This window comes from Olea europaea, chromosome 10 (assembly GCF_002742605.1).
Source record: "Olea europaea var. sylvestris chromosome 10, O_europaea_v1, whole genome shotgun sequence".
Taxonomy (NCBI): Eukaryota; Viridiplantae; Streptophyta; class Magnoliopsida; order Lamiales; family Oleaceae; genus Olea; species Olea europaea.
Window position 1 is genome coordinate 6,340,108 of NC_036246.1, and position 3,700 is coordinate 6,343,807.

Consider the following 3,700-nt stretch of genomic DNA (forward strand, 5'->3'; position numbering starts at 1 on the left):
CATCTCACAAACTTAAAACTCTTCACTGCCTTTCCAAGAGTCATAGTTGAGACTTCCTTTGATATCCGAATACTGAAAAGTAAAATCTGCTCCATATATTTTTAAAATGTCTACTTGATTATTGAAAATAATACGAATTAATTTGATAAACCGATCAAAGAAGAAGAAAAATTAAGACACAAAGAAGAAGAGATCTTATTGAGCCACCAAAAATTAGGGTAAATAATGAATGAAATTCGTTTATATATTACAAGGAAACCTACAAAATTAGGAAATTTAAACAATAAAGAAACTAATATAAACTAAATATATATTATTATGATCATACACACACACACACGTATATACAATCAATGATATCCTATTCAAGTGATTTGTCATCGTACCTCAGAGAAAATGCCTCTTAAGTTATGGTAACTCCCATTTTTAGACAAGTTGGAAGAGGAATTCCTAATATATTTTTCTTGGAAGGATTAGGGTTTAATTTTGTGCCCCGAATAAAATTGTTATTCTTCCATTTATGGGCAAGCAAGGATAACAATAATGTCATATCACGGACGAAGATAATTTATCTATTAATAGATTTTGTTTTCCCTTAACAACTTATTATTAGATAAGGGGCTAAACATGGTATCAATGTGGACACAAATTTTTTTTATTCAATTTTTGTTGTCATTTAATTATAAAATTGTTGATGAATCTAGTATTTGATTAAAAATAAATATCTTCATGTGAGGTAAGTGCTTGTTCCATCAAGTTTTTAACTTTTGTTAAAATTTTATCAGCTTTAAATTTTACTATACATTTAATGAAATTCACAATTTTTATTAAATTTTTAACCGCTCATTACATTAACTTTTATTAAAATCTGTTAAAACTTTTATTAAACCACCTCTAAATAAGTTTTTGATGATGTAGTTATTCCGAATTTCTCAGTGCGTACAAGTTGATCACATATAATTAATAGAGGATCCAAATTTCTGTTTATTACAAGATCGTTCGGTGGGTAGGCACAACGTATCTTTATAAATGATTTGTCGATTAGCTTAGATACTTAAATCTACACCTGGAACGTTTCTTTGATAATTAATTATAAGTCATTAGCACAAAACAAGTTAGGCATACCTACCAGATAAATATCATGTAATTTCGTGATCGAATACTCAAAATAATTTAATTGAATCTTAATTCTTTTTCACTTTGAGGAGAAATTTTTTAAAAAATTAATCTATGTTTTAATTCAGCATTTAGACTCACTGCAGTTTGTTTGCAAATAGTAATTAACATCTATTACTCTGTTCAATAGAAAATAAAGAAATTGGTAATTAGTTACTGTTGGAAAAATAATTAGTTGCAGCAGTGATCAGAACAATATAATGCAGAAATATAAAACTTATCGATCGAGTCTCGTGACAGCACGATGTCCTAAAGTGAAATTGCCCGTCAATAATTGCTGTGACCTCCGTGGACAATCACTCCCAGGATACAACGATCGTAAACCACTTATGCAGCAATCACGAATGGTTTTTCTAGAACTCTCAATTGTACTCCAGAATAGGTATAAAAACCCGAATATAAGAAGTTCACAATATGAAAAGAGTGATTGATTCTATTTTCTTTTTGTGTGTCTTTTCCCAAAGCAAGACATGGGTTTATATAGGCAAGATGGTAGTAACAGTCTTCACCATGTTAATGCAGAATTTTAATGACTGAGTAGTGGGTGTTTTAATGGCAGTTAGTGGGTTGTTACAAAACCAACAGTCATAAAATACTGGCTAGTTTTACCAATTAAATAACCAAAAAAAAAAAAATTTATTTTAGTCAAGGAAGCCCAAGAGCCCAAGGCCCCAAGGCCCAAATCAAGACATTTTAATATTTGCGTGGGGAGTGATTCGAACCCCTGACGTCCCACACAAATGTCACATTTCCCACCACTTTGGCACTTTATCTAATTTGATTATTTCTTTCACATTTTATATTTATACCATAAATATATAACAGTTACTGCAATTAGTAACTGAAATGCTAAGTGAATCTGAGTTACTTTTTCCTTTTAAAAAGTAACATTTATTGTCTATATATAGTGGATAAATAGTCCTGAAACTTTGTAAAAATTTTCATTTTATGTGTGTAAAAATGAGGATTTTTATCTTTGATTTGATTTGAATTAATTCTAATTAAACTTACTGGGTTATAACACAATTAAATGGATTATAGATTATTAGATAAAATTTTTAGTCTCTAATTAGTACAATAATCCAAAAAATGATTCTCATTTTATACGACTTTTAATGTATTATAGACTATACATGTCGATTATAAATTACTAAAGTTTTAGATAAGAGATTGAAATTATATATGAAGTAAACCTTTTATTTTAGGAATTTAATACGCGTGGAAATAAAATCCTACAATTTCTCCATATTATCAAATAAGAAATTTTGAAGTCAGAGAGTATGTTCAATGTGCTGAGAATCATGAAATCAAGAAAATTCCATACATATCAACTAACAATCAACTAGTTTTTAATCATTGAATATTTCCTTTAAATAGCATATTCAAGATTTTGATATTCTCAAATAGATATTATAATCATATATGTCACTAATCTGATAATTCTTAAATACATATGTATTTTTTAAGATTTTTGATTCATTTGACTGTGAAACTTCCTTCTTTTCCTTGGCTTGTTCAAAAATACACACACTTATGAATACATTCGAATGATTGTTCAGAACATCTTACTTCTTCTTGAAGGTGCGTAGCTTCTACTTCTTGGATACAAATTCGGATTTATCGCGACGTCTTCCATGAATTCACAAGGCTTGTCTTCATCAATCCTCCCAATAGTAACTGTCTGGGAACGAGGCACAACCTTAACACCAGGTGATTGTTTCGACTGGAGAATCTCTGCCTCAGTTTTCCCGGTAGGGCTCCGGGTAGAAGAAGCCCTAATAAGCTCCCGGAAGTCTTCATCGGACCTTGACACTGATGAGACACTGAAACTTCTAGGCAAACTCGTGGGTTGTGGAGCTGGACATCCCATGGCACTGGCATAAGTGAATTCTCCGGCACAACGCAACATGTTTTTGACGTAAAAATCCCTTGCTTTGGACAAAACCCTAACGGGTGCTTTAATGAATCTGCCAGTTTTGCTCTCTTTTTGGCTCATTTTGTGGTTTGGAAATGAAGTTGGTTTTTGTGTGTGTGTGTGTGTGTGTGTGTCAATAATTTGATTATTGTGTAGCTTGTGAAGAACGCGCACAGAGGATGTTTTTAATAGATCAAACTGTGGGAGTAGATCAAGAAATAAAGATGGGAAAATGATTGGAAATAACGTAAAACTTGGTTGGAAGGGAGAATCTAGTATAGAATCAATTCTTGAATTTGGATTAATCTACTTAATGATTAGAGTATAGATTCGAAAGTGATACATATAATATGAGTAATGTCATGTAGTTTCATAGGGATTGAAATTTCAATTCAGATAGCACTAGACGATAAACTAAATGAAAGGTAGAATTAAATGAAATATTTAATTTCATTTATCATTTAACGTCATAGTAGTACTATATAAACTAAAACTGAAACTCTAACTCTAATAGAGTTAAATAGCAACGCATATAGCTCCTCGGGGCATAGCTCAATGGTTTAAAGGACATGAGTGAAGTTATTTCACGCCTTGCTGGCTGCTGTAGTG

General features: G+C 31.2%; 1 protein-coding gene across 1 annotated transcript; it reads right to left on the reverse strand.

The window, feature by feature from the left end:
* Positions 1–2,620: 2,620 nt before the first annotated feature.
* On the reverse strand, positions 2,621–3,408 carry LOC111402616. Its single transcript, XM_023030995.1, has one exon. The coding sequence runs from the start codon at positions 3,170–3,172 to the stop codon at positions 2,732–2,734; it is 441 nt and encodes a 146-aa protein (XP_022886763.1). The 5' UTR covers positions 3,173–3,408; the 3' UTR covers positions 2,621–2,731.
* Positions 3,409–3,700: the final 292 nt, after the last annotated feature.

Excerpts from the sequence above, each read along its gene's own strand:
- LOC111402616 (XM_023030995.1), bottom strand. The coding sequence starts at position 3,172 with ATGAGCCAAAAAGAGAGCAAAACTGGCAGATTCATTAAAGCACCCGTT.